Source organism: Anser anser, assembly GCF_964211835.1.
Source record: "Anser anser genome assembly, chromosome: 15".
Classification (NCBI taxonomy): domain Eukaryota; kingdom Metazoa; phylum Chordata; class Aves; order Anseriformes; family Anatidae; genus Anser; species Anser anser.
In genome coordinates this window covers 5,579,530-5,594,023 of record NC_139736.1, presented here as the reverse complement: position 1 = coordinate 5,594,023, position 14,494 = coordinate 5,579,530, and the positions used below count along the sequence as shown (strand labels likewise).

Sequence of the window (14,494 nt, the reverse complement as noted above, 5' to 3'; positions counted from 1 at the left end):
GAGGCCCAGGGCTGAGCTTAAATGGAGCTCCTGAGCCCCTGGGAAGAGGGTGGAGGTGGAGGCCCCAGGTGAGGCTGGTCAGGACCATTAAGCCCTATCGGTGCCTTCAGGGCCTTAGCACCACATAGCATCCGTAAGGGTCAATACAACTGTCAGTAATGCCCCTGTATAAGACACCGCGTGTGTGATGTCCGTTTGATTCTCCCTACCTACGCTCAGAAAGTATTTTCTTCACCATCCTTCCCACCTGGCTGTTTGCCATCTACCCTGTGACCTCGCAAGGTCTCAGTAGAAGCTATCCTGCACACAGTGCTGGGCACCTGTCTCTCAGCCCCCTTTTACCTCTTTGTTTCATTCCCTCTTCATCTCTCTTCAAAACTCAGTGGAAAACCTCTCTCTTCTTTGCTGATTGTTTCTTAAATAATAAATACTATCAGGAGAGTACAATTGACTGGAGAGCTCTATTATCTAACTCTGTGAGTTATTTGGGAATAAGGTTGGGATGCATAAAGTGCTGCCTAAAACCTGTCTGTGGAGACAATATTAGTACTGGGATCTCTGGATGGAAAATAAACTTGGATTCTACAGGGCTGGGCATTTTTATTATTCAGCATGGTAGTGATGCTAACCAACACGACCCAGAAAGAGGCGTGTAGCAAACACCAGGAATACGAATGAGCAGAAAAACCTGCCTGGAAGCCTCAATTCCACACCTGACGTCCACAGAATGGACGTCAAGCGATTTAGGGGAGCCTTCATCACTAACAAATGTTTTCTCTGCCATCCTAGAGCTGTCTCCTCAGATTATTTTACACATAATGAAGAGCCAAGGTTCATTTTAACATTTGGTGCCTGTTAGCCAAAGTTTCCGTCCCCACCTCTTTGGGCTATTAAACATTTATCGTTTGTAATGTATCGTTCCCATTTTGCTACGTCCCTCTTTGTAGTGGAGCTCCTTCGTTTACTGATAAAATGACCTGAGCAGATGTGAGAGGGGATCTAAGAGAAGCTGAAACGTGGCCAGATGGAGACGGAGCAGCTAGGGAGGATGAAGTTCTGGGGATGCAGGGATGCCGAGAGGGGAACATCGTTGTGTGTGTGTGTGTGTATGCGCACGCACACAAATGCGCACATGTTAATCTGGCTCCTTGCCTTCGCTCAGCAAATCTAATCCACAGTTTGAAAGAACTCATTCAGTAGAATAACAAAATTAGGAACTGAGCGCCAGGACGGCTTATTCTGTGTGCTGCCCGGCTTGCTCCCCCTCAACCCACCCAGCCCCCACGGCTGCTTTGTTTGCTTCCTTGCAGCTGCTGCTCTGGTTTAATTTACTGAGATGCCATTAGCTGGGAGATGGAGGCAAAAACTTCCAGCCAGCCTGCACTGGTGTAAGCAGCCGCAGTTTTGCCTTTTCCTTACCACCTCTGCTGCCGGAGGACAAGGCTGGTGCTGTCCATCCAGTGCAGGCTGCAGCCTCATGGAGATCACAAAATCAGTTTGCTGCTGGGTTGTTGGCAAGAAGCAGGGCTGGAGAAGCAGGGACAGGTAGGAGGGGAGAGCATCAGTATCAGTGCTGAGGATCAGCAGGGCAAGGCATGGATCTGGGCTCCAGCAGGGACACTGAAGATCAGAGGCAGTGCGTAGCAGCAGCAAGCAGCGAGGGAGTCGTCACTGCCCATTTACTGGTCTCTGCGAGCCATGTAAGCCTGACAGCTTCTCAGCTGGCCAAGGCCACCATGCTGCCTTGTGAAAGCCAAAGGAAAGGGAAACACAGCAGTATCCACAGTGCACAGGTGACTCTCACAAGGAATATTGCCTGCCCCACGGCCTCCCCATGGCCACGGCCTGTTGTCATTGTCAGCCAGGGTTCAACATTTCTCCGATTTAGTTTAATCATTTCAAAACATTGCTGTTGTTTTCATTCCTTGCCTTTGCTTCTTTCACGATCAGTGAAAAAGAACCCCATATCTCCACTTTCCCGGTAGCTTTTCACTTCAGAGTTGTAGGTGGTTTGTCCCCAGGTTTTCCCTGGCGGCTCTGTGAAGGGTCAGAGGACTGGGAAAAGCGGTGTACAATCGGGTTACCGGGAGCACAAAGCCAGAACAGCTGGGCAAAGACAAATCAGTCAGGCAGGAGGGTTAAAACCCTAGATTTTCTTAGTGATTTTTCTGCAGTCCATGGGGAAAAGGAGGCAGAGGGGGAGCCTCTCCCTCACCCTCCAGAGCCATGTCCCAGCCACAGGAGATCAGGAACAGCAAAAGTTGCTCATCCAACCAGCTGCTCTATGTCTAAACTGCAAGAATCCCGCCCAGGATTTCAGAAGCAGAAAAGGAAGATTAGACGGGAGATAAAATCAAAGAAACCTCCTGGATCTCTGTTATCTGCTGTTAGGGGGATACGTGCTGGAACCGCTGCGAGTGCCCCCGCTCCCATCCCGCCTCGGTGCCTGGCTGATGCCGCACACCCAATGCACCCATGTCGGCGTGATGCTGGAAGGCGGCTTTCAGAAGCCAACAAGATAACAGTTATCTCCTCCATGCAAAGCAACAAGACCACTTCTCCACTCCCCAGTCATGTCCCAGCAATCTAATAAAAGGGGAGATTAGCCCCTCTTACATCTCCTTAATGCTGTCGTTTTATTCACACTTTGCAAAGCAAATAAACCAGCAAATTGCTTGCTTTAATGAGCTGAAATTAAACTCGGGCTGCTGATAAAATGTCTTTTCTCCTTTCTGTTGTTGGAAAGGACTCGTCTGATACGCAATGCATGGCAAAGAAGAGAAAACACACAGCAGGAACCTTACTGAATATGTTTGAGTTGCTTACGGTCACTCTTCCTCACCCCAGACACCCCCGATTAGATGAGGGAGGCACGGGGCTGATGAAGAGGATACGGAGGCCAGCCTGGCAAGGTCCTTGGAGGGTCTTGTCTCTGCTCTTTGCTCACAGGATGGTCCTGCTCCATTAGCTAATGCCCTCTGATATGGGCTGCAGGCTGCGGCTTCCCCAGAGACACGGCAACAGGAAACTCCCCCGCAAGAAGAAGGCTGGTGTGGCTTTGCAGGAGATGCTTGCAGCAAAGGAGAGGGCTGTGGGCACGGAAGGCGACTTCCATGCCATCCATCCCCAGGGGACAGCTGGGGCAACCCATTGCTGATGGCTCCGCAGGCCGGGACTACTCATCTCTAACCTCCTCCAACATCCTTATGGGCAATGTGCACCCCACAGGAGGCAATCGGAGGGGCTGGGGACCAGGCTGATCCCTGTGGCAGAGGAGAACGGGCACATCCAGAGCCCAGCTCCCAGCCAGAGGGAGCGAAAGTCTCCACCTGCAGCTCAATGCATCTGACTTGACTTTCATCTTAACAAGAGGAGCTTGGGGCACTGTCATTCAGTCTCCCACAGCCCCGTGATGCGCTATCATTATCTCACGGAACTGGAGAGGAGACTGGAGAGCAGGGAGGTTAATTGAGTTGCCCGGTGCCGGGAGGGATGTGACGGCAGACAGCTCTCAGCCCAGCACTGCAGCCAATGCCTCCCCATCAGTGGGGGAGACACGGTCCCTGTCCCTTCCTCGCCAGATCCAAGGACTCAGATGTGCCAAAATGAGCTACCAGGTCCTGACAAAGCACTCCAGAGAGGGACAGCATGTCCTTGTAAATGTGCTCCTTCTGGTGCCACAGGTACTGGTCCCAGAAATGGGGTTTACCCTCAATGTCAGTATTTCTGCAGTGATATGAGGACTTCGCCTCGAATAGCAGTGTAAACGCACACTAAAGTCCAGGTTTCTACCACCTGGTGGGAGAGCTGCTGGAAGACAAGGTGGCTGGAGAGCCTCGTACGCCACGGAGCTGATGCAAAAGCAGATCTTGTTATGTACGTAATGGAAACCCAGCCATCCCACCAGGGAACAGACTCACTGTTCGCGATCCAGAAAGAACAAATAAACTGTTTCACTGTTTGTTATTACCAGCCTGTTTACTGAAGTATAAGCTGTGAATGGTTAACAGAGCTCTCTGCAGTGAAACATGGTCTGCTTCACCACCTGGTATCATGGCTGGAAAACAGGGATCTGGTTTCTCCAGGATGAGGGTGATGGTATGGTGTCTGAATGCCTCTCGTGGTTTGCAGGACGGCAGCACCCAGGACATCCATTCACTGCCTGGGCACCGGGAAATGGATTGGAAACCAAGTTCTGGATTTACACTACTCTGCAGATCTAATGAAACACAGCTCAGATGTATGACGTGTCCCTCCATCTCTTTCATGGATGCTCAAGAAGCCTCAGTTTCCTACCAGCTGTGTTTTCAAGAAGTGCTGGTGGTATCTTTCCTGCTTCCTACAGTCTGTCTGGGGACAGGGAGACAACCAGAGCTACTGTTTCTGTTGAAAGTCTCAAGAAGGAATTTCTAGATAAGCCATGATGTTTCTCCCAGCTGTGGGCAACTCCTTCTCTGGAAGGTTGGGGCAGACAAGGAAAACAGATGGTGGGCAATTGAGCTAGCGTGCCTTGTAGCCAAGCAGTGCCCTGAAACTACTGCTCAGGTTCCCAGAAGCAGGCCAGGTGCTTGATGCTGGGCTTTATCCTAGCCGCCACACAGCAATGCAGTCAGGGAGACACGGCGTCCTCAGTCAGCATCCCCCTCCGTGGGCACTGCTGCTGCACGCACCAGCACGCGCGACAGATAGGATTCCCCTCAGCAAAACGTTGCAGCATCAAATCTACATCAGAGTGAGTTGTCTAGACTTCATCTGCTCTCCGCAGAGAGGAACAGACACTTCTGGGGCACCACTCCTCTCCTCTGAAGGTAGACACCTAAATAGGTCAGACGAACGGTGCACTGGATGTGCGTTGTTCTCCCTCCTGCCTATAACGTGACGCTGGTCGATGCACTTAGAGGCTGACGTCTGCAGGCAGTGACCACCTGCCCCAGTGATGCCAAACAGCACTGGCTGTGCCCGAATTAACCAAAGGCCCTGGAGAGGTGGCAGCTGGATTTAGAAGGCAAGAGGCTAATATTAAGAGGGTAGTTGGGTGCATCTCTGATGCTGCTAGACTTTAATTGTCTGCCCTTTGTGTTGAGCTTGTGCTTTTGTTTTGTTTTGCGCAGGTGAGCTGAGGAACCAAGCAAGGACAGCCAGCCAGGAGGCACGTGGAGATGGGGACCGGCACCACAATGGGCAGCAAAAAGAAAACAAGGAGATGTACTGTTAAAAACGAGAGGAAGGCTTGTCTCTGAGCCAGAGAGGCTGCTCCGCACAGGCACCTAACTTCATGACTCCCTCCCTGAGATGCCAGAGACCTGGTGATGCGGGACCAGCCCCAGCCTCCCAGGCCTTGACAGCAGCCCCTGGCCGGCGGCTGCCGAGCCCCTTGGGCACCGAGGTCCCTGTTCGCCACGGCCGCTTCCCCCCGGGCTCCAAGCCATGAGGAGAAGGGAGAGGAGAGCAAAGAAGCACTAACCCAAGTCTTCCTGGCCCCCATCCCACTCCCCGCTTCCAGCAGCCCCTTCTCCGCGCTGCCCTTCCAGATGGCAGGTCGCCGGTGGGCCGCGACGCCAGCCCTCTGTGTGTGCGTGGCAGCCGTCTCCCTCCTGCACGCCGGCGGGGTGCGGGCGGACTGCTGGCTCATCGAGGGGGACAAGGGTTTTGTCTGGCTGGCCATCTGCAGCCAAAACCAGCCCCCCTACGAGTCCATCCCCCAGCAGATCAACAGCACCATCGTGGACTTGCGGCTGAACGACAACAAGATCAAGAGCGTGCAGTACGCCTCGCTCAGCCGCTTTGGCAACCTGACATACCTCAACCTGACGAAGAACGAGATCTCCTACATCGAGGACGGTGCCTTCTCGGGACAGTTCAACCTCCAGGTGCTGCAGCTGGGTTACAACCGACTGAGGAACCTCACTGAGGGCATCCTGCGGGGCCTGGGGAAGCTGGAGTACCTCTATCTCCAGGCCAACCTCATCGAGTCCGTCACCCCCAACGCCTTCTGGGAGTGCCCCAACATAGTGAACATTGACCTGTCCATGAACAGGATCCAGAGACTCGACAGCAACACTTTTAGGGGCTTAAACAAGCTCTCTGTCTGTGAACTCTACAGTAACCCCTTCTACTGCTCCTGTGAGCTCCTCGGCTTCCTGCAATGGCTGGAGGCGTTCACCAACATGACACGCACTTATGACCGGATGCAGTGCGACTCCCCACCGGACTACACGGGCTACTACTTGTTAGGCCAAGGCCGGACTGGCTACCGCAATGCTCTGAGCATGCTCTCGTCCCTTTGCACCGGTGGCTCCTACACTGTGATCCCTCGTTTTATCCCTCCCCGGTACCAAGTGACCACGGCGCCCTCCGAGAGCCCGTGCTCCGAGGAGGAGTGCTCCTCCGGTGACGGCACCACCCCACAGTTCTCCCTCTTCACGCCCATCGGCGAGACAGAGGTGCGCCCTAACATCCAGGTGAAGCACCTCAACCACAACTCGGCCGTCCTCACCGTGCAGATCCCCTACCCCTTCAGCAAGATGTACATCCTCTCCCAGTTTGAAAACGGCTTCTCCTCCATGATCACCAAGCTCAGGAAGAAGGAGGAGAACATCACCGTGAGCAACCTAGTAGCACAAAGAGATTACACCTACTGTGTGGTCTCTGTCCACCAATACTCCAAGTACAACCACACCTGTGTCACCATCACGCCCACCAGACCCAACCGCAAGGAGCCAGTGCCCACCCCTTCCACTGCCACCCATTATATCATGACAATCCTGGGCTGTCTCTTTGGCATGGTGATCGTCTTGGGCGTCGTGTATTACTGTCTCCGAAAAAGGCGCCAGCAAGAGGAGAAGCACAAAAAGGCTGCCGGCAGCATGAAGAAGACCATCATTGAGCTGAAATACGGGCCAGAAATGGAGACCACCAGCATCACCCAGCTGTCCCAAGGACAGATGCTGGGCGGGGAGACGGTGACCCGCATCCCCTACCTGCCTTCCGCTGGAGAGGTCGAGCAGTACAAGCTGATCGACAGCAGTGAGACCCCCAAGGCCACCAAGGGCAACTACATGGAGGTGAGGACGGGGGAGCAGCCTGAGAGGCGAGACTGTGAGCTGTCCCTGCCACCGGACACCCAGAGCTCCGTGGCTGAGATCTCCACCATTGCCAAGGAGGTGGACAAGGTGAACCAGATCATCAACAACTGCATCGATGCCTTGAAATCCGAGTCCACCTCCTTCCAAGGGGTGAAATCGGGGGCAGTCTCCACAGTGGAGCCTCAGCTGGTGCTCTTATCAGAGCAGATCCCCAGCAAGCACGGGTTCCTCTCCCCTGTCTACAAGGAAAGCTACAACCACCCCCTCCAGCGTCACCACAGCATGGAGGCCGCCCCCAAACGCTCCAGCACCTCTTCCAGCGGCTCCATACGGAGCCCCAGGTCCTACCGCTCCGAGGGATCGGGCCACAAATCAGAAGCCAAATACATCGAGAAGACGTCCCCCACCACCGACACCATCCTCACTGTGACACCGGCCGCGGCCATCCTGCGGGCGGAGGCGGAGAAGATCCGGCAGTACAGCGAACACCGGCACTCGTACCCCGGCTCGCACCAGGGGGAGCAGCACGACAGCATGGCGGGGCGAAAGCCCTCCATCCTGGAGCCTCTGACCCGTCCTCGCCCCAGAGACCTGGCCTATTCCCAGCTCTCGCCCCAATACCACAACCTGAGCTACACCTCCAGCCCCGAGTACACCTGCAAACCTTCGCACAGCATCTGGGAGCGCTTCAAACTCAACCGCAAGCGGCACAAAGACGAGGAGGAGTACATGGCAGCCGGCCATGCCCTACGCAAAAAGGTCCAGTTTGCCAAAGACGAGGATCTTCACGACATCTTAGACTACTGGAAGGGCGTCTCCGCCCAGCAAAAGTCCTGAGTCCTCACACAACTCGTGACTTAACACACTAACTGGACCAAAAGAAATCCGCAGCAGCTATTTTTATTCAGACTGTCTTTGAAACAAACAAAAAATATAATAATAATAATAAATGAATCAATAAAAATAAAAGAGAGAACAAATTATGGAAATCTATAAATATTCTATATAATATATAAAGTGAGATATTAAAATGGCCTCACTTTGGTGAGACACGCACCAAATTTGAACACAAACTTTACAAAACAAACTGTGGAGTTAAAAAAAAAAAAAAGTTTTGTTTCATTCTGATTTTTCTAAAAAAGAAAAAAGAAAAAAAAAAAGAAAAAAAATTGAATATAAAAAGAAAGTGAAAGAGCGGGCAGAGAGCTCTGGCATTTCCCAGTACTGCATTGCATGAGTCCCTACTCTGTGATTTTGTGGATTCTTTGTGAACAGTTTGTGTTCTTCCTTCCTTCCCTTCCAAAAATCAACAGCAACAAAAACAGCAACACAAACCAAAAAGAGACCAGAAGGAGATCCATCCTTTGGGCTGTTTTTGCAAACGGAGTCTTCCAGTTTAGACTTTCACCCGGTTGAAGGCCCGTTCACATTTTCACTCACTGAGAGGTTTTACCACACATTGCATTGTAAACCGACGTCGTTAATTGTACAGAGAAAATTTCTATATTTGCAATGTTTGCTGTATAATGAGAAAGAGAGAGGAGAAAAAAATCAATACTACATCTACTAAAAATATATATATATATATCTATATTCACCTGTTTGTACCAGGTTTTAATCATGGATTTTAGAGAAAGAGATGGAGTTCGGTTTGAAGGAGTTTTTTCTTGGTTGGTTGGTTGGTTGGTTGAGGAGGTGTTTTGGAGGCTGGGGGAAGCATTTGGGTTTCCTCTTTGTTTTTGATTTCTCCCAGTGATTGTTTATGTCCAAACTCTGATCACTTCCAAGTGCACTAAGAAAAAAGGCGCGTACCCAGAAAAGCAAATCACCAGCACACTTACAGGTGTGAACAGGAAAGGGAATGAGAAGTGGAGGGCTCCTGGTTGAGCGGGTGCCACCCAGCAATGGGATTTCTCCTGAAAATCAAAAGGTATCAACAGGATGGGGAGCTGCTGATGAGTTACTGCAGAAACCTTCCTGCTGCTCTCCAGGGAGGGACATCACTGAGGGGTGATTTTACTGAGGGAGTAGACACTAAGCATTTACAGCTCGCCCAGATCAAGAGCAATTACAGTGGGTCCTGCCCCTCACTGCTGGGATTCCCACTGCCCCACACCCAGGGGCTTCCCCAGGGATAACCCCAAATGCCCGGCGCACCTGGCAGCGAGTGCGGCACCTCCTGCCCGCAGCCCTGGTGCTGCCCACGGGCCAGCTGGGCTCCCATTTCCCACGAGTAGCTTCAGAGATGGACATCCTGGGGACCCCTGGGACTCCAAGGCTGGAAGGGAAGAGGATGGTCCTGGGGCATGGTGCCCAGCCAAGCAGCTGCATGCCCTTCAGCCATTGCTGTACCATACCTATCCAAGTCTCAGCAGCATTTTGCCCCTTCTCTAACACACACACAGATGACGCCCTACTCATGGGGTGAGCTGGAGGAGGGGGGCATTCGGACCGGGAAGCCGATCCCATGCTGCCAAGGGACACAGTTTTGCCCAGATTAGCTCCAGCTGAGTTGCAAACCCCCATGCCTCATCCCACGACTGACAAAACGAGGGGGCACATTAGGCTCAGGGAGGTGCTCTGCTCCCCCAGCAGCGTGTGGGATCCCAGCAAGCCAGCCCAGTGAGGCAACAAGCTCCCCCAGGGCAGCCCTTTGGGGCCCTGCTGCTTTCCAGGGTCCTTCCATTGCCTCCTGCTCACAAATCTCTTTGGTACATCCTTAGTCCTGACAGAGGAGCACTAGGGCCCAGCAGCAAACCACATCCCATCCTGTTACTTCAATATTTCAAAGTGATTTTGACAGGTATTCTTGCAAAAGGTTATGTTTGCTCAGAAAGGAGCTGAGCCAGGAAGACACGGAGCAGGCTGGGAAGTGCACGAGTTCATTCCCCACGGTTATTTGTGTAGACAACAAACCATTAGCAGGCTTTCATAATAAAAGCAATTTCCCCAAGAACATATTCACTCTGCATAAGCGAAGGCACATCTCTCCACCTCCTCCAGGTGCCCCAGAGCCTCCCCACGGTGCTCAGCTTCGTGGGGCTGCGTCTTGCTCACCGGTTAGCGCGCAGGACTGGGAGAACGGAGCTGAGGGTGAGCCCTGCCTTGTCCCTGGTGCCACCACGGGTCCCTCCCCGAAGGTCAGCCATGGCACCTGGGCCAGCGCAAACCCTTCAGCCTGAACTCCTTTCCTTTGGAAGCCCTGAGTGCCCCCTGGAGAAGCAGGACTCAGAAGCAGTTCATGAGTCAACATGGGCTCAGGTGATGCAATAATGGTCCTCCCCAAAAAAACAGACCTTCCTCGGTCACTCCCCCACTAAGACCAGTCTCACACGAGTCCAGACCATCATGACCATCTCCCCGTCAGCAGCAAGCTCACCCCTGCACCCGGGGCATCGTTTTGCTCCTCTCAGCCTCTGTTTCCTCCTCTGCAAAACTCATCCTTGTGGCACCGAGGGCATAGGCTGGCCGGGGAGGCTCAATTAATTAATCGTCTGTCTGTGAAGCCCGTTTAGCTCCTAGAATAAAAGCCGCTATAGAAAAGCAAAGTTGTTAGTGGCATAAAACAGCAGGGGCAGATGAAATCAAAGCCCAATTTTGTTTTCACACCAGGATTTCACTGGTCATAAACCAACAGAGACCAGAGCAGGAAATGTGATACAGCAGCACTGGCCTTTCAAAATTAAACACTTCCCAGATGCAAACCCTGCGGTTAGAGAACAGGAGGATTAGAAAAGGTCTAGGTCCCTCTGGCTCCAAGGGGAGGCTCATCCCCATTCAGAGTCCCCTACCCATAGTCAGTGGGGCACGCTGTGGAGGTCAGAGGGCTCCGAGCGATGCCTCGGGTGACTATGCAGTGGCCGTGCTGCTGCCTCCTGGCCTTTCCTCCACAATGGAGCACATTCCTGGCAGCCATGGTCCATGTCCCTCCAAGCGAGATGCCACAAGACGAGCTGAGAAAAAAGCCAGACAAGAAGAGGGAAGAAGTCCCACCATCCCCCACACCGCTGCTCAGCGCAGGGACCAACCTGGGTGTCTCAGGACAGGGCCTGGGGAGCTCTGTTCTTCGCATCCTTCATCTCCCAGAGGCAGCTGTTTTTCAGAAACACAGGAAAGGAGTGCAGGGATCTGTTGCTGTTTCTGCCCTGAGCTGCCCCTAGAAATTTCCTCGCTGGCCAGAATTCACTCTTCCATCACCACTTCCCAGGGTTTCTGCTCCCCTAAAGCTCTTCTGGGGCCCACATGCCCTTGCACCTGCTCTCTGCTCCCTGCCATCACCAGCAGCCCCTTCAGCTGTCCCCATCTTACTGCTCCCTCCCAGCCCTGCCCACCCCCTGCAGCCGCTGTATGGAAATCCCACTCCCCAAGGGCTCTGCCGTAGGACGCCGCCGATAGCCCCAGGGCCATCAATAAATGTATTCACTGACGCCCTTGCCATGTCCACGGAATGGCTGTTGTTTAAAACATAATTCTTCAAGGGCAAAACCAAGGCGAGGACTAAACGTGACCACCCCGACCCCTTCCCCGTCATCTCAGCAAAGCCAGCTTCTTGTTGGCGAGGGAACCAGAGCCCACAGCACCCACAGCTCAATGCTCGCTCCTGCCCGGGACCAGCAAAAGAGCTTGCCACGTGGTGCGAAGGCTGGGACGCCTACAGCCTGGGTAGCTTTTAAATGCCTTAGTCCCCTCCTGATGCTCTGCCGGGGCTGGGTCGTGGCAAACCAAGACCTGTATCGCCCAAAGCCTCCCCAGCTCGTCGCAGTGATGGAGAGCACAATGCCCCACTGCTGCAGCCTGCCTGTCGTGCTCCAGAGCAATAAATCACCACGACTGCAGGACAGGCAGGTTAGCAGGGGTAGGGGGTGTCAAGGTGGAGGGTTCTGGCCCCATCACACCACTAATTTGGGTGAGGAAGGGTGCAGGGGACGACTGAGGGCCACGGCGGGGCGAGCTGCTGCGCTGCTGGGCCAGATCGATGAGGGGGCTCGGAGCCAGCGCGCACTGCGTTGGGCTATTTTTAGCGCAGGCAGCAGAGTTTGGGAGCCAAAGTCAGAATTTATTTGCATTTGTGAGTGCTTGTCCGGGTGAGGAATGACAACGAGGGGAAAGTGAGTGTGGCGCTCGGGCACCCCTGCCTGTTTTGGGACCGGCTCGCCATTGTGCGAGCTCTCCTAGGGCGCACTTTGAGCCCCTCCTGCGTGGTGCCACGTGGGGACAGTGCCACCACCGCAGGGCTTGGACGTGTGGCCTCATGGGGACACGACACGGGGACAGAGCAGAGGAGCAGGGATGGTCTTCAGGGCATGAAGGGGTTCTCTGGGAAAAGCCCCAGCCCTGCCTTATGTGGTGTGAACAGGTCCTGTCCTTCCGTGCTGTCTGGAGGTACAGCTGCTCCTCGGGGAGAGCTGCAGGACACGTTTCCTTTCCTTTACCACCCAGCCACTGCTGCCAGCCGGTGCCCGAGGCGCTGAAGGCAGCCAGCAGCCGGCGGGCACGGCCAGTGGTGCTGGAGCAGCCGACCTGGTGGCTTCACCTTGGCTTGGAGCACTTCGGCTTCACTTGAACCGACTCACACCCCACTTTTTCACGTCTTTTTTTGTACCGTATTCTGTTGTACCCTTCTCAGCCGGATCACCAGCATCACCAGGAAGTCAGTGGAGGTTATCCAAATGTCACCTTGACAGCTTTGCAGCCACCACATGGCTTCGTGGATGGGCTCATCAGAAACCAGCAGAGCTCTCAGTGCGGTGCTGAGCAGCTCACTCACCCTTTTGGACTGCAAATTGAGTTTGTTCACCTGGTAATTTTATCAGGAGTCTTGAAGTATTTCACTGCTACAGCCTACTGCCCCTTCCTTAGATGCAGGAATACCAGCCTTGCTCATTCCCACTTTTCTCCCCACTCCAGGACTTACTAAAGTGCAACCACCTGATCCAGAGTGAAAACAGTTTTCTGGACACTGTTTCCTCTGCGCAAGGGATGAGAAGACACAGAAGTGTCAGGGATGGGGATTTTCACTGCCTGGGGAGCAGCCAGGCAAGGTGCCAGTTTTCACTCTGGTTTTCCACCCTTTCTTTTTGGTCCAAACCAGGTGGGAAAGCGCTTATTTACCGCCCTCTGCAATTTCTCTGTCCCTGCAGAGCAATCAAAAGAGTCTGCCAAGTCTGAGTTGGTGTGTGTGTGCCTTTTTAATAATTCAATGGCAACGCTAATGACAGGGGGTGCACTGCTGCTCCTCTCCGTGCTGATCGCCTCTTGCACCCCACCAACATCTGTTTTTTCCCACTCAGCTCTGCTGTCTGGAAATAGCCATTTGCTGCTCACCTTTACTTGCCTCACCATTAAAGAGCTCATTAATGTACTCCAGCCTTGCTTTCTTTGGGACTAAAAGATTTTCATTTCTGTCTTTTATCAGCTTTCTCGTGGTTTATAGCCTCTCCTCTCCTCACTGTGCAATGCCCTTTTCTAATGAGCTCTTCTCTCCTGGCCCATCTTCTCCATTAAGCCGCACAAGTGCTGTCCCCCACCTTGTCTTGCTCATCTCCTGGGCTCTCTTCTGGCTCTATCACATTCTTTAGTGCTTCCAGCTGTGCAAGGAAGCACTCAGCCCCGCACACAGCATCGTGCTTCCCTCCCATCCCACTCGCCTCCCTTGCAGCTCCCCAGGCCCTCTGGTCTGGCTCACCCCACCGCAGCATCCTGCCCCTGCCTGAGCCCCGAGCTTCAGGGCTGTGATGGGATGCCCCAAAGTTTGTGCTCTGTATCTGCAGCTTCTCCCTGCTGGGGGCCTCTTAAATCTTTCTCTCTCTCAGCATTTCGCACAGCAGAGCTCTCCTTGGGCATCTCCTGCCCTGCGATCAAGAGCTTCCCAGCCCATCCGAGCGGCAGGAGGCCTCTGGGTATGGCCAAAGCTCATCTCTGGGCTCGTAGGTAAACACTGGCACTTTTCACATGAAGCAGCTAAATTAATTAATCATCTAATTCCACCACACTTGTAGCCAAGAAACAAAGACTCCATTCCCTGCAGCTGGGGCCTGAAGTCTGCTTCTTCCAGCTGTGCCCTCCTGTCCCAGCTGGGATCTGTGCTGCAGGGAAGGTGAGGAGCGGTTTGGGGAGTTGGTCTAAGGGGCTGCCAGAGCCAGCGGCCCCCTGCCCAAGTGACCATGGAGTAGAAGGGCACAAACCATCCACCACGGCCAGTCTGAAACATCCCCTGCACATCTGGCTCAGTTCAGGCTGACAAAGAGCCTGCATGCCCAAAAGCCCACATGATTTTTTTTTTTCCATCCGTCTCAGGTGTTGCAATAAGAGATATTACCTCTCCCCACAAACCTTATCTCAGCTACATCCTTAGATCATTCTGGCTGTAACAACACTACCACCCACCACAGAGTCTGCACACATACATC

The 14,494-nt window shown here is 53.4% G+C and overlaps 1 protein-coding gene across 8 annotated transcripts in view; it reads left to right on the top strand.

Moving 5' to 3' along the window:
- The window catches only part of ELFN1 (extracellular leucine rich repeat and fibronectin type III domain containing 1), a 98,838-nt gene extending 90,160 nt beyond the window's left edge, over nucleotides 1-8,678 (top strand). For 7 of the 8 annotated variants that reach the window (XM_083800611.1, XM_083800606.1, XM_083800612.1 and 4 more), the window contains one exon: nucleotides 5,112-8,678. In XM_083800611.1, the coding sequence (XP_083656737.1) occupies nucleotides 5,532-7,922 (2,391 nt within the window). In that variant the 5' untranslated portion in view covers nucleotides 5,112-5,531 and the 3' untranslated portion in view covers nucleotides 7,923-8,678. Of the gene's footprint in view, nucleotides 1-2,949; nucleotides 5,006-5,111 lie in introns of all 8 variants that reach the window. The other variant, XM_083800609.1, reaches the window with a different exon arrangement.
- The last annotated feature ends 5,816 nt before the right edge of the window (nucleotides 8,679-14,494 follow it).